Source organism: Camarhynchus parvulus, chromosome 6 (genome assembly GCF_901933205.1).
Source record: "Camarhynchus parvulus chromosome 6, STF_HiC, whole genome shotgun sequence".
NCBI lineage: Eukaryota > Metazoa > Chordata > Aves > Passeriformes > Thraupidae > Camarhynchus > Camarhynchus parvulus.
In genome coordinates, this window is record NC_044576.1 from 16,853,025 (window position 1) to 16,877,820 (window position 24,796).

Here is a 24,796-nt window from a genome sequence, read left to right on the forward strand (position 1 = left end):
CTCCGTGTCTCCTCTGACTAGAGGATGCTTATTTAACCAAAGTGGATTTCACACATGTTTAAAATTGCTGAAATTAATTGAAACCTGTCCCCACCATCTTTGCCCTGTGAAAAGAGACACATGATCTCTGAGTCATCTTGAAAGACTTTTGGCTGAAGGGGGATAGTGGACAGGTGAGTGAAGAGCAGCCTGATGTTCTGCACCTGCTTGAGGTGAGAAAACATCTTCACCTCAGTCATAGCTGTAGTCATTCAAGGCTTTTAAAATAATTATCTTTGTTTCTTAATGATGCACTTACCAGTGACCACCCAAGAACAACATATCCAAGCATCATTTCTTTGGGATTCAGGATCAGGCCAAATCTATTTTAGCTGATAATATGGAGTAAAATGTGTGATATTTGAATCACCAGTATGTAATTAGGCAACTCAAAAAGACAAGGAAGAAGAGAAATATTATGATTGTGTAAATCTCTTCCTGTTTCTGGACATTAAAAGTCACATGGAAGGGGTTACCAGAATTATGTGATTAGCTTAGAAATTTTTAATTTTATGTAACTTTGTAAATGTGGCAGAACATTAGACCGCTCTGTAGATGAAGGAACACATAAGGATCGTGTAATTAGGGTGATTTTGTCAAAATGAGAACTTCACTTAGCATATAAGGTGCCTGAAGGTCATAGGTATTTTCAAAAGGGACAAGAATTTTTTCTGTTTAAGTGATAAAGACCAGAGTTTTATAAAAAGCTATTTTCGGAGAACTGGAAAAAAAGTAAAACAAACAGCTGTGTTTGTTACAAAGCCAAAGTGGCATGTAAGAGCTGTCGTCAATGTGTTCTCTATTATGAAATACTATTTGTTCTGCAAAGTGTTGTATCTTTCCATGCAGTTTAAAAAGAAACGCAAGACACAATTTTACAAGTTTTTTTTTCTTTAGTTAAGAATTAACTGAATAAAAGTGAGAGAGGATTTGCTTGTTTTCATGTAATGCCAACTTTCAAAATACAGTTACAAAACTACCAGATTATAACACTGTTAACGTTTATATGCATGAAAATCGTACTTTTAAGCCTCTCTTACAAATCTAAGTATTCTGCTTTATGAGTGATACTTTTGTGTTATTTATGTATATGTACCTATAGGTCCGTATTTGAGTGTGACCACATGCGTCCACACGCATACTGAATTACAATGATTTGCCTTCCGGATTTTTTCTACTGTCTTTTTAAAGCTAAAACCGGAGCTCATTTTTAAACACGACTTGAAGTGCTCGCATTTCCCACGACTCCAGCATCGGGCGCTTTTTTTGAGAAAGTCCGACGAGGCTCGGGGGCGGGGCTGGGAGCTGGGAACGGGGCTGGGGCCGGGCCGGGCCGGGCCGGGCCGGGCGGCGGGGCGGGATTGGCCCGGCGCGGTCAGGCGCCGTGGGCTGTTGCACACACGCGGCTCCGGGCCCCGCTGACCGGCAGTAACCCCGGGGAAGCCCAGCCCACTGCGGGTGTTCCCCCCGATCCCGATCCCGGCCCTGCACCGTCAACTGGCCCGGGCTGTGCCCGGCCTCCCCGCCTACGAGGGCGCCTGCCTGCGCCGGGGCCTGCGCCGCCCCCGCAGCGCTGCCGCGGCCGCCCGGGACAGGAGCTCCCTCAGGGGCTGGGCTGGGGCGATTGGCCGTTCAGCACATGACACTCCATCCGTCCCTCTGCTCTGCACGGCTGCTGTGGTGCCATCTCCTCCACGCGCTCTCCTGGGACTTTGTTCCCCTCTTTCCGAAAGAAAAGAGCTTGTGGGGCCCGCATGGAGGGTCGGCAGCAGCTGGTGCTTTCTCACTGTGGTCGCAGCGCGTGGCTCGGAGCAGAGCTGGTACCCAGTCCTGCTCCTGGCGGAATTGCTGCCTCCCTTGGGCACCCTCCGTGGTCCTGCTCCCAGGGCCCTGGGCTGGATACACTGGGTTCCCCACATCTGTGTTCACTGTATCCCCCCTCGGGGAGTGAGTGGATTGCAGCTGGAACCTGGTTTCTCCTAAGGATCACGTTGGCATCTTCAGCATGTTGTGTTCAGAGCAGAAAGATGCAGCAAACTCTCCCCTGATAGCCTGCAGCCCGCAGCCCTTCCCTGCTCTCCCCTCCCTTGGGTCTGAACAAGCAGGCACTTGTTTGCCTGCTCTCTCCTACTCAGCAGAGCTGGCTTGTACATTAACTCTTCCTTTCCCTCTCTTCTGGTGGGTGGGAGATTTTCAGAGGAGCAAAGTTGGGGTGCACTGGAATTGTAACCCAAATGTGCAGATTACATAGGAAACCAGGAATGATCATGTGTTAAATACTTCTAAGCAATGACCTAAAATGCTGAGCTGGCACTGCTGAAGGGCTTGATACTGTAGGAAAACATATTTTGGGCAGGGGAGTTAATAACAGTCTTTAACGAAGAGGGAGAGGTTGCGATTGGAGTTGCACTCATGAAATCCAAACAGAGGCATCATTAACTTTATTTTTAGGCTTGGCTGAATAATCAGGAGTTTTGAAGACTTGCCTTCTCTGTTTCACTTGTTTTAGGAGGGGCTGTGCCGTCACATCTGGGTTCAAAAGTGCACCAGATTACCAGAAGCAGCACCTCTCTGTCACTTGCAGGGACATGGTGCTGTGACCGGCTGATGAGCAGGAGCATTTGCTTTGCTTTTTTCTACAGCTCAAAGCAGCCACGTGTGAAATTGGTTGGGCCGGTCACATACCTCCATGTGGAAGAACACTGCTGCTGGAAGAGCCTCAACCTTCTTGTCTTGAGTAATTCTCTTTTCACCCCCCCAATCCAATTTGCAGTGTGCTGGCTCTGGCCTTCCCACCCCAAGGGCTTTCCAGCAGCGGTAGCTGCAGCTGGAAACCAAAGCATGGGCCTGTTTTTCCCAGGGATTCAGCATGCCCAGCTGCAAGGGTCTGGCAGTGCCAGCAAACATGGGCTGGACCAGGGGTCCCAGTGTGCTGCAGGCGGCAAAGATGCCACAAACAAGGCCATGCCCTCTGCCTGCCTGTGCACGGAGCAAGCTGGTGCGGCACGGAGATGGCCTTACTCCTCGCCACTGTGATCAAAACGCGTTTGGGTGGGGCTGCAGGGAATCTACTATCAATTACAGTGATACTTGGTCAGGGGATTTCCCCCTTTTCCTTTCACTTCCCTCCAGCGGCAGAAGGGGTGGGGATAAGCAGGGACACTCACTGCTGCGTGAGGAAAATTCCCCTGCTGAGGCTGATGAACCCGCCCGACGGGCGGCTGCCGGTATTACGTGTTGTGCCGCATGTGTATCCGCCAGCCACAAGGCCCTGGCAAGGGGCCCCGGCTGGAATTAACCTGCAGTAACCCCAGGCGCAGGGGCAGCCTCGGCGGGGTGTGCCTGCCTGGCCTGCGCTGGAGTATGAAAGCCATTATAATCCACTCATTCATGATGCTTAAAGAACCAGAGGCGTTTTTCCCCTGGTTCTCCTGGAAGAGAGAAGGGTTTGGAAGCAGTAAGGCACTTTACCAAGCCCTGCCCACCATGTCATCAGTCAAACAAGTTTTAAAGTAACATTTATCATTTTTATTATGAACAAATAAAATTTCAGATCAGCACAACCAGATGTCTGTTTCCATATTAGTAGAAATTATTTCAAAAAGTTTTTTTTTCCAGTACACAAAACAGAGATACTACTATGCAGAAATCCCTAAGCTGTGAAAAATCGTATCCTACTCACATTTCAACAGTGACAGAGCTTAGACAATGTGCAGATTCAACTTTCCAATCCTTCCCTGAACACTCAACACTTAGACTTCTGCTCTTCACAATACCAGCAGGGCTGGGAACGGTTTTGGAAAACAAACCAGTCCATGCTTCTGCCAGCAGCGGTGTGTGTGGTTCGTACTGTTCCTTCCTGTGCTCGGCTGGTCGGCAGCGAGCCTCACCCACACCTCTGGGAGGCAGGGTGTAACACCCCGTTACAGCTAGGGAAACTGAGGCACAGAGTGTTTTTAAGTGACTTCGTCCCAAATCGCGCAGTGAGCGAGTTGGTAAGCTGGGAATGGGTCCCAGCTGCTTTAGCCATGAGGTCCCACTGCTGCTTTTTCTGCTTCCACCTTTCACAGACTCATTTAAGCTAATCATACAGACGATGCATCCAGGACACAAACATGCCACCAAAAATATATATATATTTATAGGTATATATATATATATATCTCAAACAAAGTTCTACTCAAAGTGTTGTATCTGTTTCTTAATCTAACAAAAATTCTAACTCAAATACATTCAAATTCACCTGCACCCACAGTTCAATGTAGGCAATTAAATAATTAAGAAACCCCTTGAATGTTCATAACTCAGAAAAAAAAAAACCAAAATGGCAAATAGCTGTCAATACTTCTATGTATATTAAAGAAAGATTTAAGGCACCCAGAGATATTTGCCAATCTACCTTTAAAGTGACTGGACAAACACCAGGACTGTTTGGTTACTGCTCCTCAACTTCCACTTTCATTCCAGATTCTGGACCTGAATCAGCACTTGAAATTTGAAAGGAACCCTTGATGTCAAGCCCTGCTTCTCTGCTGAGAGGATGTGAAATACTGCTGCATTTCACAGCACGCATCTCTACTGTAGAGTATGTCACACTACACCTTTAGGGCACCAGGAGCAAGGAAATAATTCTCCCCTTCTCCCCTCCACTCCCCTCCCCTCACCCCTTTCAAATTACTGGCTGGAGCAAATTCATCCTCTGGGGACTTCTGTGAGTTCAGAGGGGTTTACACTAGAGCAAAGTCAGCCCACAATTACAGAGCTAACAGTGTTTCTCTTTTTTTGGAGGGCTTTTTGGGTTTTTTCAAATGGTAGGATACAGCTCTAGCCACAACTCCCCTTGCTCCAGCCAGCACCCAGGCAGTCAACAGCCTCAGAGCAGTAAGGACGCTGTCTCCTGAAACCAGGAGCTGAAGAACTCTCTTCTCCATTTGTCCTTGTTCCTCTTGGCCAGAGACCACATCACTCCCAATGTCTCAAAAACTCAAAGGGTCCCATTGCTGAGCAAAAACAAGGTCATGGTGGTGGCAGGGAGGGGAAGGTGAGGAGACAGGCTCATTTTCTGAGTAACAAGCTTGTTCTTGTTAAGGAGAACATCACAGAGCTATCCTGGCTCCTGGCGAGTTCACTGCAGCAGGAGGAAGCAAAGCTGCAGACACTCGCTCCCGTGAAGCTTCCCTGGCTGCGACGTGGCAGAGCTGAGGTGAGGAAGTTGGCATCTGCACTGTCTCTGCCTTCCCTGGCCTGCCTGAATAAGGGAGACACTGCAAACCCCACTCCAATGTCACTTTGTTCCAGCTACCTCTTGTGCTTTCCTCCAGCTCTGATTGATGCATTGAAGCAACAAAAACAGTACTATTGCTACAACTAATAACAATAATAGTAATAAAAATTAATAATAACCAGGAGAATTAAGGGGGGAAAAGCACGTTCAGCTCAGTGAGGGGCGTGATGCCATAACATCCAGAATGTAACCAACTGCCTGAACTCAAGCTGGTCTCTGTAACTTGCAGGAAACAACACCCACATGGACTTTTTTCCCCCAGCGCCCTCCAGCTGCATGCCCACATCGGGTCAGTGATGTAACTGACCTTTCTGCAGGCTCAGCCGCCCTCGCTGCCCGTCTCACTGGCAAAGGAGCGTGGTGGCGAGATGGCTTGCCGAGGGGGCTGGGAGGCAAGCTAAGGGACTAACAAGGAGCTCCTTCCCACTCCCTCTAGGCAGCAGGGAATGGCAAACCAACACAGCAGACCCTGGGCAAGAAAGCACAGAGGTAGCTCACACTGGTGGCAGTTTCTCACCTTAAGGTCTCAACTTCCTTGAGCCCCCTGTGCCACCTGGCCCCACATTGATGTTTCTCAGGCACTTGTTGAGTGGAGCCCCCGAGGATGAAAATACCTGGTCCTGCAGACAGCTTCACTCCTTCCTACATCTGCAGGTGCTCCCTTGTCCTGTCTCTGTGCTCAGCAAAGATGAGGATCTGCCTGCTACCCAGAAGGGACCCTGTTTTTCCAGCACATAAAGCAGCTTAGCTCAGAGGTGGAGCTTTGGTTTACATCCTTCTCCTCCTCTCCATTTTGACAAAGTCTCATTTGCCAGCAAAAATCTCAGTGGTGGAGGTGAACAAAACTCACTATGGGCTGGTCCTGCCCCTTGGCAGCCAGTGGCACACCCTTCCATCTGTCCTCCTCCTTACTATGGCTCTCCAAAACAGCTGTGGAGCTCAGAGTCATGCTCTGCCTTCAGTCCCTTGTGGCACAGAGGGCAGTGCAGGGAGGGAGGCTGTGACACCAGAGGGAGTGCAAATTAAGGCCACCAGCACTCCCTCTCCAGTGCCCACTGCTGTTACAGCATCCCCTGGCCAGTGGTGGGGATGTGAGAGAGTCTGGGCACTCTTCTCTCCCCAGCCAGAGTGGCTAGATGGTGAGGAGCAGTGGAGAACACTTCCCAACAGAGAGACATCTTGGAAAGAAACAACTCTTCTTTCTGATGACAAGAGCAAGGGATGGGTCTGCTTTTCCCAGGAAGAGCAGTTTAGCCATGTCATGTCTATCAGCAGCCCTTGAGAAAAGAGAAGGGACAGTGGCAGAAACTTTGGGGGGAAGGTAGTGGGGAGAGGGTCACTGACTTTGGCTCAACTCTTCATCTGGCTGGTTCAGGCTTCCCTTAACTAAATAGTACATAGCCAACTGCAATGGGCCTCCCCAGGCCACTTCCTACCAGCTTCTCTTCCAGGTATAGACTGGGAAAATGTAAAGCAGGAGACAGGTTAGAGAGGCTGGAGAGTAAAACAGAAAGGGAAAGGAGAGGAGGGAAAGGGTGGCCTTGTGTTATAACGGCAGAGTCCTAGGTCTTAAATACATCCTGCAAAATGCAGCTTGGGAGGGGGGCATTAAAACTCATTATCATTATTTAAGCAAACTGGTAGCATTATTCAGTAGTTAGTTAACAGAACATTAAACTTTTGTCCAGCGTGTTTGGAGGGGGTGGGAAGGGAGAAAAAAGGAGGAAGGAGAGGTGTGGATGTGTGTGTGAAAGGGAGCGGGAACTCAGCCACTCTTGTGACTTCCATCTCCAGTCCGCAATTTCCGAGCCAGGATGACCTCCTTGGAGACCTTCTTGCGATCGCTGGCCAGCCCCAGGAGGCACATGAGGTCAATGAAGGCTGTGGTTAAGTTGAAGCGCCAGCCAAACTCACTGGTGGAATAGTCATAGGGGAAGGTGTGGTGGTAGTTGTGGAAGCCTTCTCCTGAAAAATATGACCAGGGAGAGGATGTTGCAGAGCTCTAGGTGACAGACTCTTTATCTTGACCCAAAGCACCATATTCTTGTAACGGGCTCTGGATTGAGTCCAGGTTCCTCTCTCCTCTCAGCCTAATTTCACCCTTCTGCAATCTACCCCATCTCATTTGGGCATGACCCAGCATGCCAGGGCTGAGACAATGACAATCCCAGAGGATTTTTGGTGCTTTAGAGGAAAATAAGCATATGGCAGGGAACAGTGAAAGGCCCTGGTTCCCCAGCTGCACCAAAAAAACAAAGGATTCCTAATAGTTTTTCCCCTCCCACCACAAGAAATCTTCTAGTATTAATTCAGCTACCAGCTAGACCAGCAGCAAGCCCCCAACAAACCAGGTTAATCAATACTCCCACAACACTGGCAATCCTCATGTCAAATCCAAAGGACATTTCCAGATGAGGAAAAAAGCAGACACTAAACAGACACTTCTACTAAGCAATCTACACCAGTCAGCCACTATCTGTTCTGGACACTGTCAACACTGGCTTCAGTGCTCACCCCTTCAAAGACACTGCCTTGATTCCTGCTCCTACCCCTGAATCTCTGCAGTTCAAATCCCTCTCTACTAAAATTCCACAAGCAGATCACTTTGGTGCACTGAGATACAGTGCTGCAAAACAGATGAGGATTTAGGGAAAACCAATAAGAGCATATGCTGATCCTGGAATGTACTTTACTAGATCTCCAAAATTTCAGTAAAAAATATGAAAGCATCTATCTTGTCTTATCCTCGAGTACCCCCAAAATCACCAGCTGTCCTGAGAACATGTCAAAATGTGAATCTGCTGGTTTTCAAGTTGACAAATCTCAGAGAGATATGCCGTGACGGCACCACATGTTTTTTGGTCTAGTGAACGTGGCAGAGACCTCTGAACAGGGTAAATAAAATATTGCCATTGAGATAAGAAGGTGCTAAGTGTAGCAGAGTCCTTTCCAGCCTGGAAAGAGTCTGATGGGAGCTGATAACCCCACTGCCCTTATGTACTCACTGGCGAGCACAGGAAACATCCTCAGATGCAAAGACTGAAAGGTGCAGGGGAAATAGGGACACCTGGACTGACAGAAATTCCTAGAAGCAGTTGCAGTCCCAAGAGGCAGTCCCTGTTCTACAGTCCCCCTGCAGCAAAGACACAGATGTTGGACATACCTATGGCCCCCAGGCTGACCAAGGGGTTCTCCCGTGGGTTGATGTTCTGGTCGTACGGTCGGTTGCCAAACATGTGAGCAGCACTGTTCACTAGCCAAGTGCAATTGAGCCCTACAGTGTAGCGCAGGATGGCTGGAATGAAGAAGCTGATGATGATGGATTCATCCCAGAAGTACCAGGGCACTACAGATGGCAGTGTGAAGCACAGCAGCACCACTGAAGGCTTGTAGTATCTGAAAAGGAAGGGACCAGGAGGAAGGTGTTCAGTGGCAGAGGCAGAACAGGAAGGACTGATTCAGTCCTCCATTTGAAGGATTCATGCTCAGCTATACAGGGAAAATCAAGTGCAGAAATGCCTCACTCCTGAGCCTTGTATCTTTTGCTCTGGATGTGCAGAAGCCATGCCTGGAGATTCCCAAGTCCTATCATCAGGCAAGAGACTCAGACTAAATCCTGCTCTCCTCACATCTGCACAAAGCAATGCTCCCATCACCATGGCGGTGAGTGAGAGTCCAGACACTCAGACACTCAGAAAAGCTGCTGCTTTTGGCTTCATCTGTCATTTGCTTCTCAGCTATATTGGTCCCCATAAAGGCAACCCCGTGCTTTCAGAGTCCCACACACGGTCCTTTCTCTGGCTTTGGCCCAGTGCTGCAGCTCCTCCTTGCAGACTTGGCTCTGCCTACACCCCATCAACAAGTGCAAGCAAGTGGCACAGATGAGCATGTGGGCTCTCTCACACTAGAAGAATGGGAATAGGAGGTGAACCGCTCTGATGACCCACAAGAAAAGTCAGTCTGGGACTGTACTAGGAACTTCCTGACTTAGGCTGGTTACTATATGGGTTAAGTCCCACATCCCTGCAGCCTTTGTGATAGGCTCACCTTCTCTGCGTCCTAGTATAGCTCCAGATGGGTGAGAGATACCCTACCCAAGAGGCACCAGTGAATGAAGACTGTTCTTCCCAGTTACTGCACCTCTCACATCTCCATTTTCAACCCTTCTTTCACCATATTGTTTCCATAAGACTGAGGGAAGAGGGGCACACACATGGTCTGGAAGGTGTACAATCTCCAAGGATGTCTCAGAGGCAACTGTGTGTGGGCTCTGGGCCAGCCAGAGCAGCAGCTGGGCTGTGGGGTGAGCAAGTGTGGAGTAGCTTTGTGGTGGGAATCTCAGCCTGCTGCTGGCAAGATGCTGCATGGTAGGCAGGCAAGAGAAGTGTGTGGGAGGGCTAGAGGTAGCACTGGATTCTAAACATTTCTCATAGGAGAAGAACAGCTCATTTCTCACAGCTCATCTCACAGCAAAGCTTTGGGCATGCTGAAGAGTCACATTTCTCACATGATGCCCTCAATCCTCTCATATTCCATCAAAGCCATTTGAGTTCCTAGCCCATTTGTCCCTGCCCCATTCCCCATGGCTCCCCACTAAGGCTGACCCCACTACTTACCTGCGCTGGAACATCACCACTTTGTCAGCCTTGATGTCACTGAGGTCCAGCTTCTGTCCCTTCTCGATGACATCGGGGTGCTTGCGCACAAGCAGCCAGCCAATGTGGGAGAAGAAGAAGCCCCGCATGGCGTTGTGTGGGTCTGCATCTGTTTCGGAGAACTTGTGATGGACACGGTGGTCCCGGACCCACTCATAGATGTCATTCTGCAAGTCAGCAGGAGTGAAAACTTAGGGTCAGGGCTAGAGATGTTCCCTCCGAATTACAAAGTGGCCCGAAATGCTTAAATACGTAAATCCTATTGACCTGAACTTGTATCAGTGGCATTAGGTCTCATTAGGGTTTGGGGTTTCTGACCTTTAAAACAGAGGTTGAGTTTTGGCTGCACCTCTCCAGTTTTTTGGGAAGCGGCTCCAGGGTGCCTCATTGCTGCTCTTTGATCGGCCAACTCCGGGCTGGGGGGGGCTTCACCACACCCACGGTGCTGCAGGCTCTGATTGGTCAGCCTGTGCCCCACCCCTGCAACAGTCACTCTCATTGGCTGGCTGGTGCCTCCTACGCTCGGCTCCTGTCCCATCCCTGTCCCCATCCCCATCCCTGCACAATGCCAGCTGGGGCTGACCTGCCCCTTCCCTCTACCTGACATTTCCCATAGGTCATCCTGCCTTGCTTGTCCTGGGATTGCCTAATCAGATGTTTAACTTCGGTGGGGCAAGGCTTTTTTCAACTTTTTTTTTTTCCATTAGAAATCAAACAGTCTTAAAATTAAGGTCCCTTTTTAGAAGGAGCACAAACACACCCTTTCAATGACATTTCTCAAAAATACCTCTCTTCAGCCCTATTACTGTTCAATTTAAGCAGCAAAATCAATACCGTTTGGAAAATGTCAACGCATTTATCATTTGTATTACGAAATGATTGCTTTGGCTGGTTTTAAGAATAGATTTTCATAAGCCTGTGATCATTTCTTTGTATCAAGATTTCAATGAGCTTAAAGCCATGTATTACACCATCCTAGAAAACATGACATAGAGATCTAACCATGGCTCTATTACCTGTATTACACAAGAGGCTCCTTAATCACCTGCATACCCAGGACTTTTCCTGAAAACACTTTGAAGACAGGGAAATGGCATAACCATCCCTATTTCTTGCCTCAAAAGACTAAGGGACTTGTACACACAGGGAGCCTGTAACAGACACTCTACTCCTCAAGTCCTTTTCAGGTATTGTAACCACTCCTCCTTTACCTGAGATAAAATGATTTACCTGCAGGCCATTCAAGAAGCCAATAATAGACATGGGCCAGGGTTAAAGTCTTGCTTGTTTCCTAATAGTGGGAACTGCCACCCTCCTTCCAGCCAAATATCTCCAAGTAAAAGCAGCCCTTGCTGATCGTGGCCAGAGCTTGGTCACTCAGTATTCCCCCAGAAGAGGGTGGCCCAGCTGCCCTCCCTATCTAAGTAAGCAGAGAAACTCAACCAGTACCTATGCTGGAAAAGTTTCACCAGTGACACAAAGTCTCTTTCACATCCCAGACCCTACACAGCACCATGTAATATGAGAAAGCCCAGTCTGAAAGTTGACAGACAACTTGGGCTTGCACATATGGGAAGGTTTTCCCTGTCTTGCTGGAGGCAGGAGGCACAAATTTGGAAAGAGACCATGTAACAGCTGGATCATGGTATGACTTCATCTATCACATCCTCTCTACAAAGAAAATCAGGAGTCTCAAACCTGAAAAATCTGTATCTTGACCCAAACTTTAGCTCATCTTTTCTACAGCTCTTATTGTGGGCCCACCTCTAACTGCAACCCTGACTGAAAATCATGACATTCTGAGAAGAGCAAGCAAAGCCAAGGAGAATGTCTTCTTCCTTGGCATATCCCAGCTACAGGCTATAACCATGAGACCTTCTGTTGTGCTGCAGCTGACAGGTCTTGCAGGTGGAAAAGCCAGTTAGAAGCAGAATTCACAAATTCTCTGAAATTACAAGTCACAGGTCTCTGAGCAGCCAACAGGCATTTTCTGGAGAACCTAAGATAAGACAGTCCATAAACTTCTGTAATCTTAAAAGTTCCTAATCTCCTCTGCTGCCACTAATAGGAATGAGAGAAATTCATCATAAATCTTCTCTTGATCTCATTGAAAGTAACTACTAAAAAAAAATCCATAGGGAATAGTATCGAATTTTCAGTAAAACTTTGGATTAGTTCCTATTGAAGCTGAAATATCTGTGTCTCTCATCTTTGTCTATTCCTATCCCCTACAGCAATAGCTCAGCAAATTCTTTCACCCTCTACCCTATAACCCTGTGAAAGATGGTCTTTGTACAGGACTAGCTAATACACAGCAACCCATCCTGTTGCCTTGCTGAGTGCTGGACCACTGGCTGGAATCAGCAGCTTGGTCCCTCCCCTTCCTCATCAAAGACAGCTGTTTGGTACTATCAGAGAAGAAATTCAATGATGTTTTAGAAAGTTTTTCAAAGCTTAAAAAGCTTTACTCTGTTTTGATTACATGTAAAAAGAGTCATATCCTCTGGAGAATTACTTAAGAGCACAGCACTGATACTTTTGTGTTCACCTTTTTATAGCAGAAAGCGCTGCATTCTGAGTACTTCCCACAGACAAGCAACCCTTCAGTACAGTTGGAGGATGGAGTGTTGTTAGGGCTGACTTACAGCAGCAAGCCTGAGAGGATTTATTTTTCTGTGCCATGCCAATCTGGGTTTTCACTCTGACTTCTACAGATTTGCAGTTTTGTTTGTTTTGGGGACTGTGAAGTACTCTCACAGTAGTTAGGCAATATCCTGAGTTTAGAGCTCTTTGAGAGGTGAAGCAATCTCCCAAGGTGCTTAACAGTGCCTGCAGTCACTTGTGCCACTCTGAATGGGCCCAACCCTTCTCTCCCTAAAATATCACTGACCTGGGACAACTCTCTGGAAGCCAGTGGAGTGATTTGTAACATGATTAGTCCTAAATATCACTCTTCTGAACGAGAGAAACATCCCCTAAATCTCAACAAGTTCTTGGTCTTTATGAAGTAGCAAATTCTACATCCTGTAGAATTCTACAATCCTTGGCTTAGCAGATGTCTTCTCCTTTATCAGCCACACAACAAAAGGAGTGAGGCAACACCAGGAAAACACTTAACACTTCCACACCTCTTTCATGGGACCTGGTGCAAGCACAGGGAGACCACACCTTAAGAGAAAGGTACATTCCTGCTTCAGAGAGATTTCCTACCCCTGGTTTTGGCCTGTTGTCCTCAACACTGGGTTTGTCCCAGAGTCAACCTCTGATAGGACAAAGTAAAGACAATGAGACAGACTCCAGCACCATGGCAGTGTTAGATGGAAAGGGCCATCTTCTTGCTAACAAGAGGCAGTAGATTAGAGGAGCCTCTTCATCAGATTGTGTCCCATATCTGGGACAGGGATTCATGGGAGCACTTCCTTCTGAGGACCAGTGGGACACTGAGGAAATGCTTACCTGGAAGGCCATGGAGTTGGCAATAGTCAGGAAGATGCGCAGGGGCAGCGTGGCTTTGTAGGAGCGATGACTCCAGAGGCGGTGAGATCCAGCTGTGATCCCCAGAGCACTCACCACGAAACACAGAAGAGCTGCAAAGGAAAAGAAGGTGTTTGAGCAATTGGAGCAAAGCTTCAGGCAGAGCAACACAAAGGTGGGCCTTCCCCCAAAGCTGTATAAGCAAGAGAGAAATCCATGGAGAGCAGATTGGGGCAATAGGCAATGTGGGACAAATCAATTCAGCTCTTCATCTCTAACAAGGAAGGAGGCTCCCCCTTAGAAGACTCACAAGGGCTGGTTCTTCACCATAGTGCCATCTGTCAGAGCAGAGTAGTCAAAATTGTATAAACTGGTTGCTTTCATAAAGCACTGTGTTAAAAGCACTGCAGTCCACCAGGGAACAGCTTCTCCCTTTCCTTCCACCCCAAATAATCCAGTCTCTTGCTTTCCTATCTCATCAATCCCCACTAAATATCTTTTGCATTATTTTCACCCAGAGATGGTAGATAATCTTAGCATTCTTGAGGGGACAACTCAAGCCCAGGATTAGGCTTTTCTTCTGCTCCCTTTCTCAGCAGAAGCTGGCTAAAAAAAGATCTAACCTATCCTGCCACTGAAGCCTGGGCTTCACCTTCAGCTCTAGCACTGGTTTAAAATCTGTCCAGAGGCTACTGTTCCTAGGGTCTTTTTGATCCCCCCCCTCTACTCAAGTCCTGCACCTTTCACAGAAGGAAACCCCAGGGCTAACGATTCATTGCAAGTTGTGCCCATGGCAGAGGCAGATGTTGCTGGGCCCTGTTGAGCTTTGAGGCTGCTTCAAGTGTTCCCTCTTCATGCAGGGCAAAAGGAATTCCTTGCCCCTTTGGCATCTGGTAAAAAACCACATCCCTCTCCGAATACATCATGAGTTCATATTTGCCCTGGTCTGTGTGCCTTTTTGCCCTCCTGGGAATTCTGGAAATTAACCTCAGCTCCAGCACCTGATCCTAAAACTGAAATGGAGAAAAGATCCCAAGAGTTTCATAGCAGCATTACACTAGGAAAGTAGGGTAAGAAGAAAATTGTTTCTGCAAATTAACTCTTCCTCTAGAAGGAAGGGTCAGGAAGTTTGGCAGAAGAGAGCATTCAACAGCTGGTTTGCTCTGCAAGCTCAGACACAAAGAGAGAAGGATGCACATCTGTGAACAGGTCAACTGATCCACCTCTAGTCCTCTGAGGGAAGCGATGCCTTCTTACCAGTCCCCCAGGGCAAATTTTTTCTGGTATAAATTAGCATTTTTCAGCCAATTGTATCAATCATGAAAAGAGTTCCTTATTCCTTCCATGGAATGGAATTGCTGGTAGTATGCTTGACATTCAGCCATTCAGTCCAGCCAAATGGCTCTAATCAAGTTTATCTTGAATCCAGAAAACCAGATACTCTGACAGAAACTTGTCTGGAATCAGAAATCTGAGACCCGTGCCAGGCATGGCCCGATTCTTTAATTCAAAATAATACAGGCTTTTTTTCTGCTCATCTCCTGCTTCATCTTCCTTCTGTCACCTCCTTTTTGTTTTTCTACATTCCCAGCCTAATCTCTTATCCACTAAAAGCCTGTCTTGGCTGATTTAATATCATCTTCTGGCCCCTTAAACTTGCATGAACTCTTCTCACTTCCATCCCACTGCACAAGAGTGACCTTCCCTGTCTGCTGATCTGACTGTGATTCCCCATCTTCATCTTCTCCCTTGGTTCCCTGCCTGCTGCTGAATGCAGCACAAGCCCTGGCCCAGTACAACCCTGTCTTGTGTCTCCCAGCACCTTGGCAGTCTTTCAGAAGAGCCAAGCATGCAAATACAGCAGGATCCAGCCTTTGCAAGAGACAACAGAGCTGAACAAAGCTCACAAAGCTTTCCAATGCAGACAATTATACAGATAATTCTCAGAATTTGCCTGTGGATACCCCTGTTGGGAAAAGATGACACCAGCAACAATGACATTATCAGCAAGCACAGAAAATCACAAAAGAGATGTGATGGGGACACCAACAGACTCCAAACCCAGACAATCCAGTATCTGCTTTTGGGTATCCTTTCCTGGAAGCTCTTGTAAAAAATCTGGAAAAGTACCACTGCTTTTGGGTACCCCGGCATAGAACAGACTCAGCCTCCATCCAAAGCCCATGAACCTCAGCAGCTCATGCTGACTTCTCTTGGACCTGCATCCCAGGTCACTACAATGGCCATAACTCTCTAAGTATAATTCTGTGCTGCCTGGCCTCATGCCCGTGTACAGAAGCTGTAGGTTATCTAAGGGGCAGACACTTTCTGTGGGAAAGCAACTGATTCTCAGTCTATGCATTGATGGCACCAGCCCCACAGAAAGCCAAACCCTACCTGGAGACAATTACATCCATCAGCCATATCTAAGAGTTTATGTGACAGTGACAGGATATGTACAATGACTGAAATCCTTGTGGAATACACAAGAATCCAGCACCCTTATGATTCAGAGAGTTCACCCCCACAAACAGGTACAGTGATGATCAATCATTGCATAGTCAGGGAATCAGCATCTCACAGGGAAGGAGAAGAACTCCTCCAAGATCATCCACTAAGAATTCAATTGGAAAGAAAGTAGAGAAGGTGAAATAAAGTAGCACAGATTTTCACACTTGCCCTGTGATGCTGCCCCAAACTGAAGGACTTAGGGACTCCATCAGCTGAGGATTCAAAGTAATCTTCCATACTGTGCTTTGAACTACACGAGATTCAAAAGACTGGCAACTCACAGGTGATATTCCCAGTGACCCATTCAACTGGAATACAAAGAATTATGACCACTGACAGTAATAAGCACTCAACACTCCAAAAATTAAACAGAAAACATTCCACATTCAGTCACAGCTATGACTCATTAGGCTTTACCTCTTTAGGGCCCAGATTCAGACCCAAGTTATGATGAGAAACCAGGAATGTGCTGAAAGCATTGCCACCTGCAGTGAACACCAAGGATGTTTACATGTAAAGAGGTGCTCCTGATCCAGCATGTGTCCTTGGGCTTCTGCTCTGTGCAGGACTGTTCCCTCCTTGCTGCCCAGTCCCTGTTAGCCAGGTGAGTCCTGCTACTCTCAGGAGAAAGATACCAGGGGCAATGAAATTTACAGGCTGCAGAAAGGGAACAGTGTTTAGGAGGAGCAATAGGATCTGCTATCACTGAAACCTAACTTCCCTGCCACACTCAGAGAAGCACACCACCTGCTACTTAAGCCTGGAGGGAACACTAAGTGGTAAGGTGTTGCCAGCTGTAGTCTTGATGGGAAAGTAAAAAAACCACTGTAAACACTTTGCTGGTTGTATCTCTGGGGGTAGTATTGGCTGAGATTTTCTGACTGTCAGAGTTGCCTAAATTACCCAGCAAGGTTCACCTTGGTCCAAAGATAATACAGCAACAACAGAATATGGTATCAACCCATGCTTCTAGAGCCTCTGGGGGGCACTGCAGGGATCTGAGGTGTTGACAGAGCACCATGTCGAGAGGAACCATTCTTGTTTACAGACACTGCTGTCCAGGCCAACAGGAGCTAAGACAATTACTGTCAGTCTGCTGCATCCACGGGCTAAAAAGACTACCCACAAATCATATTTCCAGTGAGGATCTGAGCAATTAGAGAAGAAATTGCCCATCACCTTTGCATCCTGCCCTGTAAGACTCAGTCTCTGTGCCATTTAGCAAATGACATAAAATGTGCCCATGATCCTTGAAAAGACTAAGCAAGATTTTGAGAAGTGTGGTGGAAAAGACAATAAATAAAAGGGGACCTGACTAGAAAGCCAGTGCTGGACAGGCTCGGAGAGCTCTTGTGATGGTGAGCTCTCACCTGATCAACAACCCGAGCTCATTCTGGGAAGCTCTGTACCAGAAAGAGATCAGGAGAGACAATGCACACAGCAACGCAGAACAGCAAACAATGATGAAGGCAGGGCTGGGGAGCTTGAGAGACAAAGAGGAATCAGCACACAGAGAAATGAAAACAAAAGAGGACAGTCACCAATATAACTGGTTTCAAAGGGACAGGAACATCAAGGAGACGGTGGCCTGAATGAAGTAGGTATAAGCAATGGATAAATTATAGAAGGTAGATGAGCTACTAGGCCCCACAGCTGCCTGTTGCAACACAACAGAGAACACCCGAGACCATGCTAATTTTATACTATATGTACACAACCTAAGGAGGAAATTATCTGAAAAACAAACAAAGAAACAAGCAAAAACTCCAGCAGTTCCCGAACTACCATTGCTAGAGCTGGCCTGCCATAAGCCCATGGTGTACTGCCAGGAGCAACCCAAGTCTCTGCTGCACTATCCTTGTGTGTAACATGGGAACTGTAGTCCTCTCCTTGCTACCAGAGGGTGATGGGAAAAAACAGCAAGTCACTGACATGCCATGACAGCCCCAGATGCCTTGTATATGCCAAATAAAGGTATGAGCTGAGAAAAGGCAATGCAAGGAGCAAGGTAGACATGTGGAGGATCAAAGTATTCCAGTTCCAGTTAGTGCTGGAGGAGAATGGACTATAAGGGAACTCTGACTTGGCTGTAACAGTGGTCCTTTCCCGGAACAGGAGTGCAGGACAGAGAGCTTGGTGGAGCTACTGCAGCTTTGGTAAGGCCAGATAGATCTTCAGCCACTCCAGAACAGTGCAGTTCCCCCAAACACCATGTCCTTCTCCCATTCCCAGAACATGTCACTCCAGAATCCACCACGGAATCTTGTAGTGCCTCACAGTGGCAGGAGAGCAACTGGCACTTCACATCAGAGTTGACTGAGCAAGGAGAGCAGGAAATATTGACATCAGATAAAAAGCAAAGCAGATTCCTGGGAAGTGCCATGAGATGCCATACAGACATCCTAAAGAGGTGTATGGTTGCAAAGACACTGCCTCAGAAACCATTTTGGGGTAGGGTGGGGTTTAGCAGAATGCAAAACAGCATTAACTTTCTGGATAAAGATGCTCAAGCCCTCATAAGTATCCCAAGGGCACTCAAGGGAGAAGGGTTGGATGGATTTGGAAATCATGGAGCCTATCAGCAGCTTGAAATGAAGTCAGTAAATTCAACTCACTTTTTTCCTTCACCTTGCCCCAACATCCTGAGGTTATCTGACTGGAGTTGGAGGACCCAGGCCATCAGCTTAGTGAGTGAGAGAAGCCAGCAGTCTTTGCTTAGCCTCCAGCCCAGGGATGGGACACACAGAACAGGACCAAGAGCCCTGAAATGCTCCTCCAACATCATGCTGAGGCTGCATGTTCTGCTCAGCTCTGACAGGCCAGCGGAAAGTACAGCCTGTCAGTTTTTCACGAGGGAAAGGCCCATTGAAGTCTTCTTTCACAACATTCCCCTGAAAGGCCATGCTGGCTGCACAAGGGAAACACATCAAGGCCTCTGCTTTTGCAGATGCTGTAGCCAGACTCTGGCTGTTGCCTCCAGTGAGGAGGCAGACCCCTGCCTGTGAGAGGCTGATAAGAGGAAGAGTCAGCCTGGTGATCCAGGAAGCCATCTCCTTCCCGGTTCAGCTGTGATACTTGTTGCACACAGCCATCAGGAAGACAGACTTTGAGAGGGTGACAGACCAGGTGGATTGCCCCAGGGCCATCCATAGCCAGCCTGACCAGGAAGCGGGAGCACTACTGAACCCAAAAGCCACCCCAGCAGGACTCAATCTAGACTGTTGCTTTTTGTTTCAGGATGTTCTGTTTCACAGGGAGGCAGGGGCTGGATGCAATCTCTTGACCTCCCTACTGGGAACCATTTGGTTTTTGGACTCCTCCAGGGGTCCACACAAAGGCTCGTGGAAAGTGAAGCTCTCCTGCAGAGTGGGCCCTGGGCCCAGCTGTCTTTCAAGCAGTCAGAGGAGAAGTTTGGTTCCTACCCAGGGCAAGATCTCTGAGAAAGGAGAGCTTTGCCTAGCTACCTTCTGCTGGGTTGTGCTTTCCACTGGAATTTGCTGCCTGGAGAGATGCTTATTTATTTTCTGAAAGTCGTCAGGCTTAGTTCCGGGATGACAGTGGCTAATCTGTGCTTTTTTAAGAATGATAAAAGACCTGAGCTTCAGACTTAATTCTTGACTTTTATCTTCAGCACAACTGTATTTTGTCTCTTTTCCCTCATTTACACATTGAGGCTCTGTGGGATTTACGCTTCCCTGGTAAGGACAGGAATGGTTCTCATGTCTGGGCAGCAGTCTCATGCCAAGTAGTGCTCTGTACCTTGCCTCCCCAAAAACCTGTTTAGGTGCTCTTGCTAGCATCTTGCTTCCTAACTTTCTGGCACTGTCACAGTACTCTATCAAATAGTTTTTGTGCTTCACCCCAGAAGCAGCTACACATTCAGAATATTTCCAATCCTAATGTCTCTGAATCAAGTTTGTTCTTTGCGCAGACAAACCAAATCCCTGCCAAATCTTTCCCTCTCATGTATGACCTTACAAGAGACACTAGCAGGTCCTTCCACAGCTTGCTACAAATCTGGCTGAAGAGCTGCTTCTAGAAGCCCCCTGCTTCTTTCTCTCTAATCCCCAAGTCCGTGGGCCTGCAGGGGAAAAAAAACCCCACCCAACAGATTTGGGGGTTGCAGATTCCCAGAAACAGACAGAGGAATGTGCTTACCCCACGCCAGTGTCTGGATCTTTGCAGAGGGTATCAGCGTCAAGGCGAACAGGGCGCCGAGGTGCAGCAGGCTCATGAGGATGATATTCCTCCAGACGTATCGCAGCGGGGGCTTGGGGCCCTCTTTCTCCCGGTAGGTCTCATCAAAGATATCGTCCATCATGCCCCGGTCTCCTGCCAAGTCCTCATGGTTGAGTAAGTCCTTCGCTGTGACAGCGTTTCCATTACTGGTCACCCGGGAGGTGACTGTGCCACTAGCAGTGATACTGGAGGTGGAGGAGAACTCCTTGAAGAGGTAGCAATGGATATTTTCAAGAAAGGAAAGAAAGGAAAACAAAATAAGAAGTTGGTGGTTATCAATTCAAGAAATAGAAACACATGCATCTAGGCTGGCAGTGTAAAGATTCACAGCCTGTAGTTTCCCTGGAAGGCTCCATTCTTTCAGCTGAGCCCTTGGCACAAAGAAGAGCCTGCTCTGGCCACATGGAGTCATGGCCTGAGAGGATGGGGACCTGGTCTTTCTGGAGAGGAGGTGAATGGTAGGTAGGGTGCCAAAAGTAAAAAGAAATACTTGAAAGCCAGTCTCTTTTCCACCAGTGGCTTTGGTGAGATCATTTGCAGACTGCAAGGATTATTATTTTCCTTCAGTTTGATTAGTGGATGTTTTAGGTGGGTCTGGGCTTGTGCATAAGCAGACAACGATAAAGGAAATCTTGTGAATGAACAAAGAGGTGGGAGAGAAATATGGTCTTAAACACAGTTTTATAATAAATCAATGGGCTGCTCCTGAAATCTTACTTATTTGTCACCCCACCTGGGATCACAGGAGAACATCAGGAAGATCCACAGGGGGATTCCTCTGCCTCCTTATCTTGCCTGCCTCACCTTCCAAGATGGGATGTGGCAAGACCAACATGCTTGAAGATCAGCCGATGGAAGCAGTCAGGTGAGATACTTCTAATTAGAACTGCAGCTACTTATCCTGTGCCTGCTGCTAAGACTCTTATCCCTCTCTCATTTCCCACCCACAGGCAAACTGAGGCAAGGGAAGACAATCCTCTGATCTATGGCCACCAACATGCAGAGAGGAAGTTTTAAGCAGCAAAGTTGGCTCAGCTTGGCTCCCGGCTCCCTTCTGTAATTGTGACACAACATTCCCTCAGAACATGCTTGTTTGCCCTGGCTGAGTGACAGCCTGCCCCATCAGGCATGCATGACAAAAGGAGCAGGCAGGACTGACCCTAATGAGACAGGTCAGTGAACCCTGAATCACCAATTTCCATCTCCATGCAGACAGCCCGTGCTTGCTGTACTGTGCTTGCTGGTACTCGCAGCCCTTTGTCAGCCCCAAGTGCCCAACATGGCCCAACACCAACACGGGGGTGCCAAGCACATGGGATGCAAGGATGTGTCCCACACACATCACCCCATCCCCTGCCCCCTGGGACACCTCCCTCTGCCACCCAGACTGCTGCCTCCATGGGTGAAGGGGCACTAAAGGTCAGCCAGCAGGAACAGGAGGGCTGAGACTGCAGGACAGAGCATGGTCAAGCTGGGAAAGCTCCTTTCCCTACAGAAGTCTCTGCTGAATTAGCAGCAGATTCCCACTCAGGTGTTCAGTATTCATAAAAGACCACCATCCTGCCATGGCCTAGTTTCCTGAGGGAGGCATTAAAATCAGGCCAGGCAGCTTACGTGGCCACCCCAACTCCTCCCTTTCCCAAGGGTTGAAACTGGAGGGTTACAGACATACCTTCCGATGGGGAGGAGCTGGCAAGGCTGACAGATTCCCCACATTTGGGAAGTAAAATGATCTCTACAGAGGAGCGCTTTTAGTTTTTCCTTGGGGAATCAAAGGTTTGAAAGGAAAAAAACTGGACACAAAGTATCCTGCTGCCTTCACTGCACCAGGCAAGATGCTGAGCTTGGGACTGGCTCTTCTGCATCCTGGCTGTCTCTGCCTGTGAAACCAGTTAATGTTTTGAGGGTATGATACTCTCATCTACTAGAGAATTTAGAGGTAATCCCCACACCAAAAGAGCAATGAGAAATGGCTTCTAATCCAGAGATTAGGCAAGGAGAAGTCCTGCCTGTTCCCAAGTGTTAGATATTCTCATCTAGCATTTTGGCAGAAAGGTACAATTTTCTTTCTTGGCTGCAAGACAATCTATCAAAAAGACCTAAGACTTGTCTATGCAGGAAAAATTCCCAGCAGTGATTGGTGGTATAATTAGACAGGTAACACACCCCATATGGACATGCTGCTTCCAGAGTAAGAATGTGGGGTTGGAGTTGCATTTTTCTTTTCCATGATAGCTTATGTCACTGTCAAAGTTACACAGGGGCAGAGGAGGAGGAGGGAAAGCGCAAAGAAAACAGCAGAGAGGAAAAAATCTCTTCTGGAGTTGTAGTAGCCACATGAGGAATTTTACCAGCATACCTATGCTGCTGGAATTGCACTGATATAATCAGGCTGGTCATTTCTCACATGTAAACTAACCTTGAACAAAAGGGCTGTAAAGCAGCTGTGAAACAGCTCCACCGTTACAAACTTGGTGGGAGGAGCATGGGGGGACGAGGGAGGGAGAGAGGTAGAAACGGGGGAAACGAGGAAAGAAAAAGGATTTTTGTCCTCTTATGACCATAGGGGCTTCTACCGAGGAAAATGGGATGGAGATTGATCTGGAGTTTAGGGCTGAGAGAGGGAAGAGGCGAGCTAAATAATTTTCATTAGCTTCCCCTCATTTGTGAATGGCTTTGCAGCTCTCATCTGCAGCACAGATGTGTTTCCCCATCCATACCCCCACCTCCCCAGCACTGAACATGCCATAGGTGATCCTGGCATCCAGCCAGCTTATACAACCAGCTGCAGCTCAAAGGCTCCTGCACCGGGCACGGTGTATGGGCCCCAGGGCACTGAATCTCGGGTCGGGCATATTTGAATATGCCCAGCATGACCCAGGGACAGGATTCTTTCCAGCTTCCAGGATATGACCCAAAATACATGCCAAAACCATGAAACATGGTTTGAACACACTGCCTTTGACATCCATTTTGGGAGGGGAGAAAAGTAAAGTTCTTTTCATCACAGCATTCCTGGAAGGTCATGGCACCTGCACAAAAGAACCAAGGGAGACCCTGCGTGCTGGTGACAGGAAAAGAGCAGGGGTATAATTTACATCCACTTCTAGGCATTGGCAGAGGGGGAAAGGACGAGAAGGTGAGAGCACAAACACCAGAATCAAGCGCCTGCCTCCTTCCCTTGGGCAAAGGGTGGCTGCCATAAGGGTCAAAAATAAAAATGAAAATGTTTAAAAATCCAACAGCTCCACATGTGTTACTGGTGTTAGGTTATTATTCAGACCTTCTTATGCCAAAAATAATAGGGCAGTCTCCCTATTGTATGCTTGCTTGGCTCAAGCAATGCAGATACAGTCATTCATTTCATCTGGGCAGCCGGCTTTCACCTTGCATCTGTCCTAGAGACGCTTCCTGCTGCAGTATTTGGTTTTAAAACACTGCGACTAAAAACCATTTCTTTTCAAAAATAAAATGAATTAAGAAAAATTTTTTAAATCCCAGTCTGAGTATTATCAAAATACTTATGACTTCTTGGCACAAAAGATCTTCTTGAATAGTCCTTCATGCTATTCAAGCACCCAGCATGTTTCGATGGGTGTTTTCAAAATAACCCTGTATTTTATGCTCTGTCTACCTGAGGGCACAGGATTCAGGAAGATCACCTCAAAGGCGGATGTCTCCGCTTCATCCGTGGGCTCCCCACCAGGCTTGGGTGATGTTTTAAGAACCCCTTCACCTCCCCGGCTGCGAGGCGGTGCGGAGAGGACCCGGGCACGCACGTGTGAATCCGTGTGTGTGTGCATGCACAGACACGCGTGGATGCCCACACCTTCTTCCCCAACACAGCAGCAGCGCAGCGCTGTCGGAGCCGCGGAGATGAAGGAGGAAGGGGCAAGGGGAAGACAAAGCACCCGCACCCCGGGGCCCCGCTCACCTCCTCTTGCAGCAAGTGCGCAGGCATGGGGCGGCCCTGTCTCTGCTCCTCGGCGCGGTACGCGGGCGCGCAGGTCCCCGGCGCTGGCGAGAGGCTGGCTCCGGTCGGCTCCTCGCTCGGCGAGCTCTGCGGCTCGCGGAGGCGGGTGCGGAGGTATTTAAGGGGGGCTGCTCGCTCGGTGGCTGGCGGGGCTGGGCTCTGCGCGCCCCGGCCTCCCGGTGACCCCCTGCCCGTGGCTGGGATGCGCGGGGTCAGCGCGGAGGGCGGCGAATCGCGGCGGGGGCCCGGCTCTCGACGTAGCCGGGGCGGAGCGGGCAGGGGGGCGGGAGGGAGGAAGGATGCTGAGGAAGAGGAGGATGACGAGGGCCAGGCTCTCTCATGATGCCTGGCTGCTTTTTTTTTTTTTTCTTTTTTTTTTTTTTTTTTTCCTCCCCTCCCTCCCCCTTGCGAGCTGATTGGTTGCGGGAAATTTGGTGCCACCTCGGCTTGCCCTCGCCATTGGCTGTCCGCAATCTGCTGTTCGCTCCCCGCGGCGGGCACCCTGCGCGCCCCGCTGCGTGCACTGCTCCGCGCACGGTCCCGCGCCCCGCTCCGCGCCCGCCGGGGCTGCTGCGGTCCCACGAGAGCCCCTTCCGCCGCCGCGAGGGCTGCCCCTCATGA

The 24,796-nt window shown here is 48.4% G+C and overlaps 1 protein-coding gene across 1 annotated transcript; it reads right to left on the bottom strand.

The window, feature by feature from the left end:
* Window positions 1-4,816: 4,816 nt before the first annotated feature.
* On the bottom strand, window positions 4,817-24,518 carry SCD (stearoyl-CoA desaturase). The gene is made up of 6 exons (XM_030951533.1): window positions 24,137-24,518; window positions 20,122-20,407; window positions 13,435-13,565; window positions 9,940-10,145; window positions 8,487-8,719; window positions 4,817-7,288 (listed from the first exon to the last, which is right to left on the bottom strand). Exons 1-6 carry the CDS (start codon window positions 24,161-24,163, stop codon window positions 7,089-7,091), a joined length of 1,083 nt encoding a protein of 360 aa, XP_030807393.1. The 5' UTR covers window positions 24,164-24,518; the 3' UTR covers window positions 4,817-7,088.
* Between the last annotated feature and the right edge of the window lie 278 nt (window positions 24,519-24,796).